The 16,635-nt window shown below is 50.1% G+C and overlaps 1 protein-coding gene across 1 annotated transcript in view; it reads right to left on the bottom strand.

The window, feature by feature from the left end:
* Positions 1-13,273, bottom strand: part of MMEL1 (membrane metalloendopeptidase like 1) — a 33,304-nt gene extending 20,031 nt beyond the window's left edge. Inside the window, 1 exon segment of the mRNA XM_089917104.1 lies at positions 13,091-13,273. Coding sequence (XP_089773230.1) covers positions 13,091-13,244 — 154 coding nt within the window. The 5' untranslated portion in view covers positions 13,245-13,273.
* Between the last annotated feature and the right edge of the window lie 3,362 nt (positions 13,274-16,635).

The raw sequence follows: 16,635 nt of genomic DNA, 5'->3' as shown, positions 1-16,635 counted from the left end.
TGAGTGCAGGGAAGGGGGTCAGGTCCAGGGAAAGAGCCCACAAGGCACGGCCACCTTCCCTACCAGGGAGACCCACGGAGAGGTGGGCAGGAGGGAACAGGGCCTCATTCAGGTCAGGGCTGTGGGCAAGTTCAGCCGGTTCAGCCCAGCCCCTGAGACCGCAGAGGGTGTAGGAGGCCCTGAATGTGCTGGGTGTCCCCTGGGGGCCTGGCCATTGGAGGGAGTGTTTATGAGATGTGTGATCTGGAGGGTAGGGGGGGTGGGGAGAGGTGTTTCTCCTCCACCTGTTAGTGGCTGCTCTTTCCACCCATCCATTTGTTCATCCATGAATCCAACATTTGCTAATATTATCAACAAGCCCTGGTGCTGGGCTCTGGAGATTCAGATCTGAGTCCCACATGGGCCCTGTCGTTAAGGGGCCCCCAGTCCAGTGGAAAAGGAGAAAAGTGATGCATAGATTGAGGCAAACCATGGACGGTCCCATGGATCAGAAACAGAAATGCAGTGCTCAGTGGGTGCTACGTCTGTTTGCCCCACGGGCATCTGCCAGTCTCAGCAACCCAGAGCCTCTGGACAAGGGCCACGCCCTCGGTGGAAGAGTGGACTCGGCATCTGAGCTGTGGCCAAAGAGATGGTGGGCAAAGGGGTCTTTGCTTCCGATTAGGCTGCAGAAAGTCTAAGCAGACTGTGGCTATTTCACCTGCAACCAGGGCAGGCCTCCTCCGGGAGGGGCATGGAGTGGGGGGATTTTTAACAAGCCCTTTGCTCCTGCCCGTGGGCTGGAGGGAGGGATCTGGGTTCCAAGGAGCCCCTGTCACACAAGGCTCTGGTTCCTGCTCTGGGGCCTCACATAATGCATGGCGGTGATGCAGGTGAAGGCAGGGCCAGGGCAGGAAAGCTGGGAGAAATCCTCCTTCATGAGGAAACAGGCAAATGTGACCCATGACCAAGAAGAAAACCCCAAAACAGTTCAAAGTGGATTCATTGGTGACCAGATGTCAGAGTTAGCAGACAAAGTCTTTAAAATCATCATGATAATTAAGATAAAGGGTCTTGTACAAAAGACGGAAAAATATGTAGATAGATGGTGAATTTTACCAGATAAATGGGAATTCTAAAAAAGAACTAAATGGAAATGTAATAGAAAGAGTGAGGAATTCATTTTTTAGGTTTAAAAACACACTGAATACTGCAAAAGAAAGTATTAGTGTCAGCATATATAGGTCAGTATCAATGATCCAACCTGAAGCACAAAGGAAAAAGATGAAAAAACCGAACGGAGAAAAACATCTAAAAAACACCCAGAGCTGACATGGTAGTTAACAGTGAGAGACTGGGTGATTTCCCCTAAGCCTGGGGACAGGCAGCACTGTCCTCTCTCATCTCTCCTATCCAACATCACATGAGAGGTCCTGCTGGTTCAATATGACAAGAAAAGGAAATATAGGTAACACAGACCGGAAAGGAAGTAATAAAACTCTATTTGCAGATGACATGGTCATCTATGTAGAAAATCCCAAAGAATCAAGCAAAACAAAACAAAACAACAACAACAAAAAACTCCTGGAACTAATAAGAGACGATAGTAGGTGGCAGGATACAAGATTAATATACAAATTGCTTTCTTATATATTAGCAATGAACAACTGGAATTTGAAAATTTCAAAGCAATACCACTTACAATAGCACCTAAAAAATGAAAAAGTTAAGTATAAATCTAACAAAATACGTACAGGACCTATATGTGGAAAACTATAAAACACTGATGAAAAAAATCAAATATGTAAAGAAATGGAAAAATATTCCGTGTTCACGGACTGGAAGACAGCATTATTAAGATGTTGATTCTTCTTAACTTGATCTACAGATTCAAAATAATTCCAATCAAAACCCCAGCAAGCTATTTTGTATTTATTGACCAACTGATTCTGAAGTTTGTATGGAAAAGCTCAAGTAGCTAGAACAGACAACAACAATGAAGAAGAATGAAGTTGGAGAGACACATGACTTGATTTCAAGACTTACGATAAGGCTACAAGTAATCAAGATGGCATAGTATTGGCAAAAGAAGAGATAAATAGATCAATGCAACAGAACAGAGAGCCCAGAAATGGACCCACACAAATACAGTCAACTAACCTTTGACAGAGAAGCAAAGGCAATTTGATGGAGAAAGTATAGCCATTCAATAAATGCTCCAAAAGGAAAATTGGACATTCAGATACAAAAACAAACCAAAAAAAAATTAGACACAGGCCTTATGCCTTACACAAAAACTAACTAAAAATAAGCCACAGACATAAATATAATATACACAACCGTAAAACTTCTTGAAGGAGAAAACCTACATGACTTTGGGTTTGGTGACGACTTTTAAAATACGACACAAATAGCATGATCCATGAAAGGAAAAATCGACAAGTGAGACTTCATTAAAGTACTGACAAATTGTTTTTTAAATTGTTGAATAAATAAAAAATGGGGGTGGTGGTGGAACAGAAAAGTCTTCCAAACAGAAGAATTCCAAATAGATTATATAGATACTCCATTTCTAAGGATGTGTAGTGTAACTCCCCACCCCTTAAGTTTGGGCTGCATGTGCTGCCTTCCTTCCAAAGAGGACAGTGTGGAAAGAGAGGTGACAAAGGTACCTATACAGTGGAAAAAGCTGACAAACACTACCTCAAGCCATGTGATCAAGGTTGACATCAACATGGTAAGTCACTGAAATTATGTCCCCTTGGTCTGTAGGCTTCCTCCCCAAAACATCACCCCAGTCTGAACATCAGACAAATGAGAGACATTCTACAAAATACCTGGCCAGTCCTCCTAAAAACTGTCAAGATCATAAAAATCAAGGGAAGGCTGAGAAACCATCACAGCCAAGAGTCCAAGGAGATTTGCCAACTAAATCATATGGGGTCCTGGGACAGAAAAGGACATGAGGGGAAAACTGAGGAAATATGAATAAAGCATGGACTGGGTTAATAGTAATATATAAACATTGGTTCATTACTTGTGACAGATGTATCACATTTATGTGATATAAGATGTGGTATGAAGTATATGGGAATTGTGTACTCTCTTTGCAATAATTCTGTAAATCTAAAGCTGTTTTAAAATTTAGAAAAGTTGGACTTCCCTGGTTGTCCAGTGGTTAAGACTCCATGCTTCTTCCAATGCAAGGGGCCTGGGTTTAATCCCTGGTCAGGGAACTGACACATGCCGTGTGGCATGGCCAAAAAAAGAAAAAGAAAAAGAAAAAGAAATTTAGAAAAATTACTTTGAAACAACATGAGCAGAGGATCTGAGATCTGTGGAACCATATTAAATAGCTTAACATCCATGTAGCTAGAGCCCCACAGGAGAATGGTATGAGTCAGCAATCTTTGAAGAGATAATGGCTAATAATTTTTCAAAAGTGATGAAAGACATAAGCCTATAGATCCAAGAAGGGCAGTATATCCCAAGCAGGATGAATACAAAGAAAACCACGCACGCAGCAGCATCAAGTCAAACTGCTGAGAACTACAGAGAATGAGATATTCATAAAAACAGTCAGAGGAGAAAAAAGACGTTAATTCATGGGAGGTACAAGAAGAGTGACAGCTGGCTTCTCATCACAAACAGTGGCGGTCAGAAGACGATGGAACAAACTCTTGAATGGATGCTTGAAGAAAACAAACTAACTACCAACTTAGAATTCTATATCCAGCAAAAATATAGTTAAAAAGTGAAAGTGAAATAAAGACATTTCAGGCAAAAGCTGATAGAATTTGTCTCCAGTACACAACACTCACTACAACAAATAACTAAAGAAAGTCTTCCCACAGAAAGAGCAGGTAACCAGTTGGGAGTCCAGGTTGGTGGGAAGGAATAATGACCAGGACCAGAAAGGGGAGCGCAGGGTAAACAGGGTGAATGAAGCATTGTGGGAACCCAAACAGTGCATCTGATTGATCTGCTTCCAGTCTAGTCAGACGAAACCAGAACAAACACCCAACACTGGGGAGGTAAGTTCATGCCTTCTCCATGCTTATGTCCCCCTCCCATTTCCTCCACTGTATTCCCAGCACGGGCTGCCGTAACCTTCTGGTTGGGGAAAATTCCTGGGGTAAGTTCATCTGATGCTACAGCTCAAGAGTTTCCTGAGGATGCAGTGGGCTCTTGAGAAAACATTTCCAAAACTGAGTGAGATGAGATCACCATGTTTGTGCACTTTGCCTTTAACTTACACCACCTCATTTGTGAGGGTCACCACCTCCATTTTTCTGATGAGAAAACTGACAGGCATGTGGGGTGATGCACCCACGGCCAGTCACTAGCGACTGGTGGAGGTTGGACTTCCAGCACCCATATTCTCATTCAAAATCTGTTCTTCTGAGCAAGAGAAGAGGCAAACAGCAAGGCCTTTGACACAAAAGCTGAATAGAAATGAAGTCTTCCTCTAATGCTAAAATAGGATCAACAGGACACACAGCAAACAGACCCCAAACAGGGATATTTCCCCGCTTCATGATTCCAGAAGGGAGTAGACTTCCTTGTGCCCAGTTGACATGTGTCTACTCTTGTTCTTTTTTATATTTGCTTGAATAACTTCTGTAATATGCCAATTATTTTCACATAGACTCTCTACATTAAAAAAAAAACAAACCTGACATTTCCTTTGAAAGATCTGTTCTCCTAAAGGTTGGCCTTGATGTGAATAATTTGTTTCCTCTTTCTGTCTCTCTCCTCTTCCTGTCTCTGTCTCTCCCTACCTAACAAAAGAGGGATACAAAGAACTTTATTGGGTGGAAAATAACCGTCCTCCCTGGAGAATGTATCATCACAGGCTGGTTGTCATGCAGGTGTGGGGTGTGAGCTTACATGACCCTGTGGTCAAGGAAACCACAAGCTGAGAAATTAAATTTAGGCTGGTAGCATTCCCAGGTGCCTGATGGAAACAAACACACATATTGTCTGGAGGGAAACTTAGCCCAAGTAACAAAGGCTTCTCGCAGATAAAGCCAATGTGAACATGGACTGAGGTTTATGAAAAGACCAGATTCCATGAGTGAGAAACAGCAAACAGCAGGACTAGAACCCCAAGGATTCATAGTTTGGGATTATCTGACCCATAACATGTGGAAGCTGGCATCACAGGCCCCAAACCTCAATGTCTCTCTGTATCTGTGCCTTTGCACATGCCATTGTAGTTGCTTCCCCTGAAGGGGCAGAGAATATTTCCTCCCTCTCTTCACTGTGGGTTTGCCCCTATGGCTTTGGTAATAGAATGAGGTGGAAATAATGTACTCCAGCTCTGAGCCTAGGCCCTAAGTGTGTTTCCACTTGTCCCGATGAGCTTCTGTATGGAGAGGGACATGCTTGCTGGTTCTTGTAGGAGGATGAAATTCATGGAACAGCTGCCCCAGCTGAGGCTGACCTACATCAGCTGAGCCCTGCAGCCTACTGTTGGATGTGTGTCATGATAAATAAGTGTTGTTTTAAGCCCCTGAGTACTGGGGTGATTTGTTAGGCAGCAGTGGCTAGCTGATGCAGAAATAACCCATGTATGTTTGAATCATTGAAAGAAATAAAAATTAAAAACAAGGGCAAAGAAAAAATTGAAAAAATCAATTTGTAAAAGAATCACTTGGAAACTCCAGAAATAAAAAACATGAAATTGTTGAAAATAATTTTTTTTAAGAAAAAAATCCAAAATGGATGGGTTAAGTGGCAGATACAACAGAGCTGAAGAGAGATTTAGTGAATTTGAATGTAGTTCTAAAGAATTTGCCCAGAATGTGGGGCAAAATCAAAGAGATGGAAACTTTTCTCTAAAAGATATGGAAGATAGAGTGAGAAAAATTGAGTGCATATGTAATCATAATTTTAGGAGAAAATAAAGATAATGTGGGAGACACAATATTAAAAAGACAGTGGCTACAAGTTTCCAAAATTAATAAATGTCATTAGTGCTCGGATTCAAGAATCACAACAGATGCAAAGCAGAATAAATAAAAAGAGCTTCATAGTTAGACACCTCATGGTAAAAATGCACAGTAGCAGGGAGAAAACAGCTCAGAGGGGAAAGAGTTCATCTGACAAGAAGGCCAATTAGGTTGAACCAAATTTCTGAACAGCAGCAACGGAAGTCAGAGACAGCGAAACTAAATCTTCAAGATATTGAGAGCGTAACTAAGCCCAGATTTGTGTAACCAGTTAAACTATCACTGAAGGATGACTACCAAATAAAGTCATTTTCAAGTAAACAAAAATGAAGGTTTACAGTTGAAAGAGTATTTTAAAGCTGTGCTCCCCAAATCTGCCTGATCACAAGAAAGGCCTCACATGCTGGTTACAGTACAGATTCGGGGGTCTTACCCTGTAAGATTTCCTGGTTCTGCCTAGGTTGAGTCCTGTTATGGACTAAACTTTTGTATCTTCTCCCTGCCACCCACCATTCCTCTGTTGGAGTCCTAACCCCTAATGTGATTGCATTTGGCGTTGGCACCTGTGAGGAGGCGAAGAAGGTTAAATAAGGTCATAAGCGTGGGGCCCTGATCCAGTAGGGCTGGTGTCTTATAAGAAGAGGAAGAGACACCAGAACTTGCTCTGTCCACCACATGAGGACACAGTGAGAAGGTGGCTGTCTGTAAGTCAAGAAGAGAGTCCTCACCAGGAACTGAATTGGCTGCTACCGTGATGTTGGACTTCTGGGCTCCAGAACTAGGGGAAAATAGATTTCTGTTGCTAAGTCACCCCGACTTATGGTATTTTGTTACCGGGGCCCAAGCAGATGGAGACAGGGTCCAAGGTGTGGATTTTTAACAATTGCCCCAGGTTACTCTGATTGTCAAGCAAGATCAACAAATGCTGTGTCCTAAGCAGTGTTTCCCAAACTTTAGTGCAGATGAGTTACCTGGGGATTAAACGCAGGTCCTAATCCAGTAGGCCTGAGATGGTCCCTGAGTTTCTGAATTTCTAACGAGCTCTCAGGTGAGGCCAACACCACTGGTCCACGGACACACTTTGTGTGGGAGTCTCCAAAAGCATGTACTTCAGAAAGAAGGTAAATGATTTCATAAGGGCTACCTGAGAAGTAGGAAGAATGATGAGCAAAGAAACTGATAAGGGACTTCCCTGGTGGCGCAGTGGTTAAGAATCCTCCTGCCAATGCAGGGGACATGGGTTTGACCCCTTGTCCGGAAAGATCCCACATGCTGTGGAGCAACTAAGCACATGCGCCACAACTACTCAGCCTGCGCTCTAGAGTCCGTGAGCCACAACTACTGAGCCCATGTGCCACAACTACTGAAGCCTGTGCGTGTAGAGCCCGAGCTCTGAAACAAGAGAAGCCACTGCAATGAGAAGTCCACGCACCACGACGAAGAAGTCTAGCCGCAGCTAGAGAAAGCCCACACACAGCAACGAAGACCCAACGCAGCCAAAAGTAAATTAAAAAAAAAAAAGAAACTGATAAGAACTTGGGAAAATCGAAATTAAATTGAGTATATTAGAGAATGTTGCCTGTGTGCAGTAAATAAAAAATAAGATAGAAACCACAGACTTACCCACAATAACATGTGATCAGGGTGGAGGACGACTTAAACTGTTCTAAACGCTTGTATTGTTTGGAAGAAATATGAAGATATTGACTAGCTGAATACTTTAAGTTAAATACGCATATAAAATTTAAGGTATATTACTTCTGCTTTCCGCTTACAGCATCAAAAGCCAACGAGAGTATCATTCCCTTTCTAACAACAGGAAAAATCCAGATAGTCTACAGAAATCACAGCTTTTCTGGAGCTCATCTAGGACCTGAGGTAAGAGGGTGACCAGGAAAACAGAGTGACACGTCCCACCAAGCAGAACTGAGAACTCTGACAGGACCTAGGAGTAAGAGCAGTCACCACACAAGTGGGTAAGAAGAAATCAGCTAACATTTTAATGAATTCTTGAAGGCCAAGTGCGAGTTAGCTTGTCAGTGTGGAACAGCTGGATCCTCAACACAGGGTTGTTTTTTTTTTTTTTTTTGCGGTACGAGGGCCTCTCACTGTTGTGGCCTCTCCCATTGCGGAGCACAGGCTCCGGACGCGCAGGCTCAGCGGCCATGGCTCACGGGCCCAGCCGCTCCGCGGTATGTGGGATCCTCCCGGACCGGGGCACGAACCCGTGTCCCCTGCATTGGCAGGCGGACTCCCAACCACTGCGCTACCAGGAAAGCCCCAACACAGGGGGATTTTGCATTCATTCACCAGTTATTTCCATGGATCCTTACCAGGTGCCAATGAGAAAAATTGGGGCAGGTCTCAGAAGACCAGAGAGTCCCCCTCAGTGGCACAGGCATGCAGGAGGTTATCTGCTTCTGCTGAGGTGCCAGCATGAGGCGTCTCCTGCTTGTAGGACCCTCCTCTTGTAGGAAGCAAGAGCTTTAAACCACTGAGGGGAGCGTAGTAAACCCTCTCACTCCCATGGACCAGATGAAAACCTACTGGCCCAGAGGAGAGTCAGATATAAAAATCCTCTGCTCATGGGAGAGGCACAGGAGACCCCTGTGGGCCCAGGATCCTAGACTGACATCAAGCTGAGGTCTGCTGCCACTAGGAGAGGGGCAGGGGACTCAGGCATGAGGCAAAGTTTGATGGACATGGGGATCGGGGCAGGGATACTGAGACACCCCCACTCCAAGACGGAGACGGGGCCAGGACACCAGAGATCCCCCACCCCAGCATGAGCCAAGCACTAAAAAGCAAGGGCAACCTACCATCTGTGGAGGGGCAGAGGCAGAACCCCTCTGTTGCACACATCCAGGGACTGCTGAGAGCTGAGGCTGGAGCAGGAACAATGGGGAACCTCTGGCCCCCCCAGGCCCATTTCTCTAAGCACAGGTAATCATTGCTCACAGCCAGAGAAAGGTGAAGTGTGTGGGGCACCGAGGGCGACAAAAGTGAAAACAAAACCCCGAATCACCTGACTCCTGACTGGATGGATTCAATCTCTCACACTAACAGACAGAACAACCGTGCTTGTCTCTGGTGCAAATGCTGTTTACCTCAGTCTCTACTCTTTTGCTGGATGTTTAGCCTTCAGTAAAAATGTATCTCACACACACACACACACACACACACACACACACACACAGGCAAGGAAAAACAATCCACTGCCATGGGGTAAACTAATCAATAGAACTAGACTCAGAGACAGCTCAGATATTGGCATTACCAGAGAAGGGCTGCAAAATAACTATGGTTAATATGTTAATATGTTTCCATCTAATGGAAAAGGTGGATAACATGCATGAACAGACAAGAAATTTCAACAAAGAGATGGAAACTATAAAAAAGAGGGAAATGGAAATATCAGAAAGAAAAAGCATGTTATTAGAGATGAAAAATTCCTTTGACTGGCTGACCAACACACTGGATACAGCTGAGGAAAGAACCAGTGGAACTGAAGACTAATTAGGGTCAAACTCTTCAAACTGTATCACAAAGAGTAAAAGAATGAACAAAACCTGAACAGGGCACCCCAATACTGTGGGATAATATCAAACCATCCCACAGATATGTATATAGAGTCAGAGAGAGAGAGGAGAGAGAGAGAGAGAGAGAGAGAGAGAGAGAGAGAGAGAGGTAGGAGAGAAATGAAACTCCTTAAACAAGATAACTATTAATGATAAGAAAACAAAATAATAACAAGGAAAGGAAATGTAATCCAACTATTCTTCATAGCTCAGCTGTGAAAAATACTCAGTAGAACTATTGTAATGATGCATATGGATTTATCCAAAAGCAATGATGTACCTATACTGGGACAGTGGAAGCCTAGGTGGCTTAAGGAACTAAATCTGTCGCCCATTCGGGATGTCAATAACAATATGGATAGGGAATCAATGACAAATCTAATATTTTATTATTAAATCTGATCATAAATAGCATGACATTTTTCTAAGTGTTATTGATGTATTAAATCATTGAACCCTCCAGTAAGCCTTTATGTTATGTTCCATTTTACAGATAAGGTAACTGAGGCACAGAGGTGTGAAGAAAACCTTCCAAGGTCACATAGCTGGGATCTGGGGGGCTGGCAAGCCCAACCAGGCTGTCAGATTCAGGAGCCTGGGTATTAACCACAACCTTACGATGCCTCCCTGTGATCTAACACTGACAATAAAGAGAGAAGGGTCCAAAGATGAGGCTTAGACACTCCAGTCCAGGGGTTGGCAATATTTTTCTGTAAAAGGCCAGACAATATATGTTTTAGCCTTTGTGAGCCATATACAGACTCTGTCTCACCTATTCAACTTAGCGCTTGTAGCCTGAAAACATCCACGGACAATACATAAGTGAGGAGACACAGCTGTGTTCCAATAAAGCTTTATTTACAAAAACAGGCAGTGGGCCAGATTTGGCCCACAGGCCATAGTTTGCAGACCTCTGCACTAGACAATGAATATGGCTCTTTCTGAGGAGCAGAATTCCAGGAGGCAGGATTGTGGGTGTAGGATTGTATTTCCCACTCAATGTTTTATTAAAAAAACACTCAATTTTCTGAAAAAGGTTTATCTATAACATTTGAAATAAATATTAAAACAAAAAACTAAGGTAACCATTAAAAGGATTAGAAATATAAAACTTTCAAGATAGTTGCAGGAAAACAGAGTGAAAAATAACAGATCAATCCAAAAGAAGGCAAGGAAAGAGAAAGCATCAGAAACACAGAAGAACACAACAGAAAAAAATCGTACATTTCTGTGTGAATACACATAGACTAAATCCTCCAGGTACAAGATGGAGACAAAATCCAGCTGTACACGGTTCCAAAAGACACACCTAAAGCTAAAGAGACAAAGTCTCAAAGAAAAAGGATGGAAAAAGTAGAGAACAAATGCTAATTATTATCAGACAAAACAGAATTTAAAACAAAACATATTAAGGCAAAAGGCACAGTTAAGATAGAAAGGGGCGCTACGTAATCATACAGAGTGAAGATACACTGATTCTGAATTTGAATCCACATAATAATGTGGCTTTTTTTTTTTTTTGGCGGCGTCCTCGGCAGTGAGAGCACAGAGTCCTAACCGCTGGACAGCCAGGGAATTCCCATAGTTTAACCTTGAAATACACAAATTAATACTTGGCGTAACTACAAAGAAGACTGATAGTTCTCTAGGGCAAGGTTTTAGCACACACACATCTTTCAATAATTGAAAGGTCAAGAAAATGGAAAAAAACAAACATATAGACGATTTGATTGACCTGATGGATGCATCTAAACCTCTGTCTGTATCTCCACTTCCACTTAAGGGAGATTGTGTGTACTGCACGTGCACACGTGGATTATTTATAAAACTGACCGTGTGTTGGCCCTAAAGCAAGCCTCAGCAAATACCAAAGAATCAGTATCACGTAAACCACGGTTGCTGACAAGAATGCAATTAAATTAGAAACCAATTTAAAAAGGTAACTAAGAAAAAGTCTCCAAGCATCTAGAAATTTTAAAAAGAGAGATTTCTAAATAACTCATAAATCAATGAAAAAACCCCACAAAACCATAGTGGATGAGAAAGTCTTTAGAAATAAATAATAATGCAGCATTTAAACTCTTCCACGGGCTCCATCAGGACCTGAGGCCGAGATCGGCTTGCGTCATTTCGGGGGGGTAGGGGCACAGAGTCCTGCCTGAGGGGCCCTGGCAGAGACCCCACTTGTATTTAGGGGACCACGAGGAGGAGGCAGGCTGGGCAGGGAGGGTCCCTGCTGTCAGGCTGGTACTACCTAGATGAGGACTGGGGGGGGTGGGGGGGTCAGCCCTTTCCCCTGGGAGCCTCTCAACCAGGTGTTTGCAGCCCAGTAGTCCCGAACAGAGGTTCCCTGGGGTCTGGGCTCTCCAGGGCTCTCCGAGCAGTGAGCGGTCCCTCCCCACGGCCCGTGCCCATGGCGATGAAGTGTCCATCGACCCTGCCAGGAGACCCGGAGGGGCCAGAGACGGCAGCGGCTGGCAGGGTCCGGCCAGGCACCTGGTCAGGTGGGAGCAGCCCTGGGCAGGGGCCGCCCACCACATCTGTAGGCAGCACCCACGTCTGGTTCTCAGAAACAGCCTTGCCCAGTGGTGGATGGATGGTCCCACCACAGCGCAGGTGGCTCTGGCCAGTGAGGGAATATTCTAGTAACAAAGCCTGGGCTGCTACTGTTGGGGCCGTGGGGAGGGCTTCTGCAGATCCTCCTGAGTCCTGAGCCCACCCGTCCACCCACCCACCTGCAGGAGGAACCAACTGCACCTCCCAGCTGTGCCCGAGGCTGTGCCTGCTGGGAGTAAGGTGCCTCTAGGATTTGACCCAGGCCACCTGGTGCCCAGGTGCAGGCAGGCGAGCACCTCCCCCCGCCCCCGCAGTGCTTCCCGACGCAAGGGGGGAACAGTCCAGGCTCCTCCACGTTGGCCTTGGTGAGCCGGGGGAGGGACTGTGAGTGGGGGTGTTCCTGCAGGGTGGCCCTGGCATCCCCATCTCCCTAGGACCCCGGCCTGGCCCCCACCCATCACTGTGCAAAAAGCAGAGCCTGGGAAGCCACGAGGCCCCGGGGACCCAGGCCTTCAGGAGGCCGCGAGGAGGATCCCAGCAGGTTCTCTGCAGGATGGCTGCCCGGGAGGCGGCAGGCGAGCCCCGCTGGCTGGAGGGATGCTGTGCCGCGGGTCCCCAGCGCTGGAGCGCGGGCTCCTGCTGCTGGGCAGGCCGGGAACTGCAGCGCTCTGTGCGGCAGGGGAGGGGAGGGGGCCGCGCAGATGTGGCGTGGGGAACCGCTCTGCCGCATCTCGGGAGTCCCGTAGGGACCCACCAGCCCAGAGCCGGCAGAACCAGCCTTGTGCTGGCCGGTGCCTGGGCAGAGCCTTCTGGAAGGGCCCCGGCCCCCGCAGGTCAGTGCCCCTTCTCTCCAGGCCGCAGCACAGCCAGGCAGCCCCTGGTGCCCGGAGCAGACCCCACCTGCCCGCTCGATGGCTGGCTTATCCAGGTGGGCGGGCACGCAGACGTTGCCGAGGCCGCGTGGGGAAGAGGCGGTGAGCAGTGTGTCGGTGACGGGCCCGAGGGGAGGGCGCCCTCACTCACCTCTTCTGTCGGCGTAGAGGAGGCCCAGGGCGACCAGGGCACCTGTCACCAGCAGCAGCAGTAGCAGCAGCCCTCCCTCCAGGAAGCCTCGGTGCTCCTGCCCTGCGCGGCCTGAGATCTCCACCATCCCCACCGGGCTCTCGGGCTTCCTCATTGCAAGTCTCTAGACGGGGAAAGTGCACAGCTGAGAAGCCCCAAGACCGAGGCCAGGGGCGGCGTCCACCCAGCCTGGGGCGCCAGGGCCCGGAGGACGGGCGTGGAGCTCCCGAGGCCCTGCCTGAGGCTGGCGGGTGCTCAGCACCTCTCTCCATCCCAAGGTCACAGCCGGCCTGTGCCTGAGGGCTTTCCTCTCCCCCCCCCCCCCCCCCGGCCAGTGTCCGAGTGCCGGGGGTGGGGCAGGACTGGCCTGCTGGCCCTGGTGGCCGTCCCTTCTGGAGGGAGTCCCCTCCAAGCTTGTTCTCTGGCCGGGGCTGGTCCGGGCGGCTCTGCTCACAGCTTGCGGTGGACACGCAGGACCCAGAGGCCCAGCTCCCAGGCTTGTCAAGAGGCTTCTGCAGTGGAGCCTGCCTGGGGTTCTTGTGCTGAGAAGCTGTGGGCCTGGGTGCATCAGGGACATGCTCTGGGAGGTGGCTTGGGCCACTGGGCTCCCTGCCCACTCTTCCTGCCTGGAGCCCAAGGGGCAAGGGGGAGGCGAGAATGACTGGAACCTATGCAGCGGTGACTACGCAGGCCACGACGGGCCCCGGCAGGGCAGCTCCAGGAGTCACCTGGCTGGCGCGCAGTTCCCGCCGTCTCCCCACCCTGTCACTACAGAAGGGACGCCTTCTCCAGCCAGCCGGGCGGTGACAGCCGGCCGGTGAGCAGCGGTGGAAGACACCCAGGGCTCCTGCTGTGTGCAGGACAGGGTGTGCTGTTCCTGTCAGGTGGGGACAGCGGACCAAGGGCTGCACGTGCTCCTGGGTGTACGTGTGCATGCCGCTGTTGCTGGCACACAGAGCCCTGACCCAGAAATGTGCCCGGGCCCCGGGGGAGAGCTGGCTGCTCTGCCGAGCTTCAGTCCTCACACAAGCTCACACTCCTGACGTCGGGGTCGGGGTTGTTGGGAGCCCAGCCCCGCCCCAGGACAGAGGACAGACCCTGCCCCACCCGCCCGCGCAGCCCGGAGATTGCCCAGGGCTGGGTTAGCTGTTCTCACCTGCTGGGGGGTGGGGGGGTTGGGTCTCTCAACCTCTGGCATCACCTGTCACGTGACCCAACCAGAGAGGAGAAGCCAGGCCCGCTCTGATCTCAGGAGCCCCCTCGGCCCCCATCACCTGTCTCTGCACTCCCCACCCCGGACCCCCACCTGAGCCCCTCGCCCCCGGAAGTCCATATGCTCAAGGTCACCTCAGCTAGACCTTCTCCGGGTCCACCTGCCCCCAGACCTGACCTGCTTCACCACCTTGCCTACGGTTCAGCCTCTACGGCCCTTATTTCTATTTCTGTTGCCCACCGCCCCCTTGGGAACGTCAGTGCCGGGGGCAGGGGGCTCCTTCTGCCTGGTCCCCAGGACCTAGATGGGTGCTCACGACCTTGGAGTCATCCATCGACGACTGTCGAATGAATGAATGGCCGGGTCCGAGCCTCGCCTGGCACTTGTGGCTCTGGGGTCACTAGCGTCTTCTTTCTCTGATCAGAACTAGAGTCCGCTCATCACTCAGTTAATTCACTTCACTCTGTCCTGCTGACTTCCGGGGTGCTGGGCTGCCTGCCCCATGGCCTGGGAAATGGGCCGGCACTTGGAGAGTGTTCCCCCCGCCGCACCGCCCAGGAAAGCTGGCCCGGCTCACCTGCGGGTCACTCAGAAAGGCCGCTACCCACAGGCAGGTCTCGGAAGGCTGGGTCGGGAGGGCTCCCAGGGGTGTGGCTCCTTCCGGGCCTCCTTTGTGATGCGGTCATGGGTTCTCTGGAGTCCTGGACGCCCCCTGCTCACAGCTGGCAGGTTCCATCCGGGCTTGGTGTGGGGGGAGGGGCACGAGGCTCCCTGCTGAGCGGCGCCCCCCGGAGGCTGAGGACCCCGCCTCCCGGCCCTCCTTCCTCCCTCCCTTCGGAGTCCGAAGGGGCCGCACGGCTCCTGGGAAGGAAGGCCAGACCCCTCTCCTCGCCCTGCCCGCCTTGCCCGAGAGAGGTCGGAACCAGAGAAGCACGCGGGCCGCAGGGTCCTTTCCCTTCCATCTCCAGTGAGGCTGGTGCGTTCTGGGGGTCTTGCCGGGGTGTCAGGGGAGGAGGCGTCCCTGCTTATCATGATGGGGGTGGTCCTCACCCAGAGACACCCACATTCAGCTGGTGTGGGGCTCGGCTGCCTCTCCGCCCCTGGGGGGGTCTCAAGGCTCAGACCCTAACCCCTAGGAAGCAGGTGGCCCGGCTGGGGGACAGGAGGGGCCCTCCGGGCTTCGCAGAGGCACCCCAGTGCTTCAGAGCGTTAGGCGGGCGCCCCTGGCCCAGGGCTGGGGGCCGGGTTGGGGGGCTGTGTGTGGAGTGGGCCCCAGTCAGGACCCAGATGTCCCTTCTTTGGGCCCAACTCGGTCATCAGCATGGTTCTGCCTCCGTTTCAGAATCCCACGGACGGAGGGATCCGCCCAGGCCCCTGGGACTCTGTAAGGGTGTCCAAGGCCAGGGACCAGGCCACAGAGCCAGGGTCTGAGGGTACACAGCCGCTCATGCCACCCCTCACCAGAAGGCCCGCACTGGGCCTCGTTGGAATATTCCAGTCCACATTCAGATGGCCTCTTAGGTTTGCCCCTCCCTGGGAGGAGGGCAGCGCTTCCGGGGCTCAGATCCAGAACCCATCCCGACCCCCAGGCAAGGCTCTCCTCAGCCCCCGGCTGCCCTGGCAGCCCTCCACTCCCCCGAGCCCAGCAGAGCGAGGGGCTGGCAGCCTGGCCTGGAAGCTGTCTGGGCTGCTGGCCTGAATGGGGATGAGGTCAAGGTCAGGGGACTGAGAAGCTGCAGCTGCCCTTCCTGGGAGCCAGAGGTGGGTCAGGGTCCAGCCTGCCAGCTAGAGACTCCTTCCCAGAGTGTGACGGCCCTGGGGACCTACGCTCGATGCAGTGCAGCCAGAGCGGCCCCCATCCCTGCCAGAGGCTGCTTGGATGCAGAGGCTGGCTGGTCTCAGGAGCTCAGCTGCGCTTTCCCACCCACACTGCCCCGTTCTGGGTCCTCCCCGTCTGTAGCTCCATCAGTGAAAGATAGAAGCTTTGAGGGAGCAAGGAGCCTGGGGTCCTGGCCTGGCCTCCTAGCAGGCACTGCGCTGAGGCCGGCAGGTTCCGGGGGGTGCCAAGCCTAGCAGTGCTGGCTCCCTTCCAAGAGAAGCTGGGAAGCGGGGCGGGGGAGTCCACAGGCCAAGGAGCTACAGACTCCCAGCCCCAGCCAGGTCCCTAGACAGACAGCGACCCGGCTGCTCAGGATACCTCCATCAGGTGGGTTTTAGTCTTTTCTCCTAGGTGAGCTCAGGGGTCAGTGCGGGCTCCCTGCCCACCCCTCCCTGTATCTCAGGCAGTAGATGC

This window comes from Delphinapterus leucas, chromosome 1, assembly GCF_059928025.1.
Source record: "Delphinapterus leucas isolate spDelLeu-1000000601 "Yukka" chromosome 1, BTC_Dleu_Yukka2, whole genome shotgun sequence".
In the NCBI taxonomy this organism is placed as follows: Eukaryota; Metazoa; Chordata; class Mammalia; order Artiodactyla; family Monodontidae; genus Delphinapterus; species Delphinapterus leucas.
Note: the sequence above shows the minus strand (reverse complement) of the source record. Positions and strands in the feature narration are given on the sequence as shown.